This window comes from Setaria italica, unplaced genomic scaffold (genome assembly GCF_000263155.2).
Source record: "Setaria italica strain Yugu1 unplaced genomic scaffold, Setaria_italica_v2.0 scaffold_24, whole genome shotgun sequence".
In the NCBI taxonomy this organism is placed as follows: Eukaryota; Viridiplantae; Streptophyta; class Magnoliopsida; order Poales; family Poaceae; genus Setaria; species Setaria italica.
This window is the reverse complement of record NW_014576745.1, coordinates 1-1,620: the sequence shown is the minus strand read 5'-3', so window position 1 is coordinate 1,620 and position 1,620 is coordinate 1. Positions and strand designations below refer to the sequence as shown.

Genomic DNA, 1,620 nt, shown 5'->3' with positions numbered 1-1,620 from the left:
ACCTATGGAGTCCGGAATCCTTCCGCTGAATTTGTTTTCTCCGAGATCAAGGATGGCCATTTTTCCGAGTCTGACTATATGTGTGCTATCAAGTATCCCTTGTAAACCATTGCTGGAAAAAGAAAGATGCTCCAACAAGGTAGCCTTGAAGAGTTCTTCAGGGAGAGTTCCACTGAGGTAATTGTGCCCAGCCTTGAGCACTCTGAGTTTGGAGCAATTACCGAGTCCTGGGGGGATACTACCACTGAGTTTGTTGTAAGAGAGTTCAAGCACACTAAAGGATGGTGATATGTTACAGAAATGACTTGGAATATGCCCAGTAAAGCTATTGTTGCTGGCATTGAGTGCAATCAAATTCTGCATCCCCTTCCATGTAGTGGATGCAAACTGCCCAGTAAACAAGTTGCTTGAGATATTAAGTACCTGTAGAGGCCGTCCAGGGATTGAAGAAGGCAACTCGTGCAGGTCTCCGTTGAGCTGGTTGAAGCTCACATCGAGGACAATGATGCTGCTGGATGACACCAATCCCAGCGGCAGGCCACCAGACAGCGAATTGTAGGACAAGTTAACCTGCTGCAGTCCGGTGAGGTTCCCAAGGGATTGTGATATGTGCCCCTCAAGGCCTCTAGATGCTAGAGAGACATCAATAACTGTTTTGTTTCCGTTGCAGGTGATGCCTTCCCAATTGCAGCAATCTGTGTCTTCCTGCCATAACTTTGCAAGGCCAGCATCCTGTGAGAGCCCAGAGACGAACTGGAGGAGGGAGTTCTTCTCCTGCTCTGTGCAAGAGCTGGTGAGGGTGGCCAATGAGATCAGCAGCAGAGCAGCAAAGCCAAGGGAAGGTATGGGTAACCTACTGCTGTAGTTCTTGTATGGAAATTGGAGTGGCTGCATGGCTTCCTGTTGAAAGTAGCATGGAAACCAGACGCTTAACTTGTTTCCTGTCTAGATGAGATACCAATGTTCTGAGTCTAATCAGGGTAGAGCATAAGGTAGAAGAAGGAGGTGGCTCCTGCCTCCATCTTGCTGATCCCTTCTAGTCGTGGTCACTACAAAGAAAAAATGAAGTCAAGGATCATATGCTACTATAGGAGAATCCTCAGTATCATTGTACGTTTTTAATGCAGTATAGAATAGACAAAGCAGCAGTTTGTTGTTCACACTTGTATTGCTTCACTGGTGGCTACCTGCTGTAATCCATAAAAGAAGTCCAACTGACCCTACGAAATATTTGCTTTTTCTAGTCATCCTTGAATCAATCCTTGTTGAATCACTGTCGTGATTTACCTGATCTGATATAGTGACGTCACTTGTCCTACCATGTTCACACATAACGCACAGCCTGTCTTATTTTACCTGATCACATGATCTGCCATCACTTGTCCTACCAGCTTCACTTAACGAACCTGTTGTCTTAACCATAGTATTAGTACTGACAAAGGATCACTCTGTGATGCACTATTTATTTTGTAGGATGATGCACCCTTTTTGGTGAACAGGAAAAGGAGCGAATTTTTCGAAAGAAACTGAAGATCTGCAAGATTCAGTACACGGAGAGCATCATTTCCAGGAGGCACGTACAATACTTTAGAGCAATCATCGGCGTCGCGGTCAAGGTGT

The 1,620-nt window shown here is 45.4% G+C and overlaps 1 protein-coding gene across 1 annotated transcript in view; it reads right to left on the bottom strand.

The window, feature by feature from the left end:
* LOC105913650 (receptor-like protein 2) overlaps nt 1-1,007 on the bottom strand; it is a 2,529-nt gene extending 1,522 nt beyond the window's left edge. The window contains exon 1 of the mRNA XM_022823648.1: nt 1-1,007. This exon is cut by the window's left edge and continues 1,522 nt beyond it. Coding sequence (XP_022679383.1) covers nt 1-894 — 894 coding nt within the window. The 5' untranslated portion in view covers nt 895-1,007.
* Nucleotides 1,008-1,620: the final 613 nt, after the last annotated feature.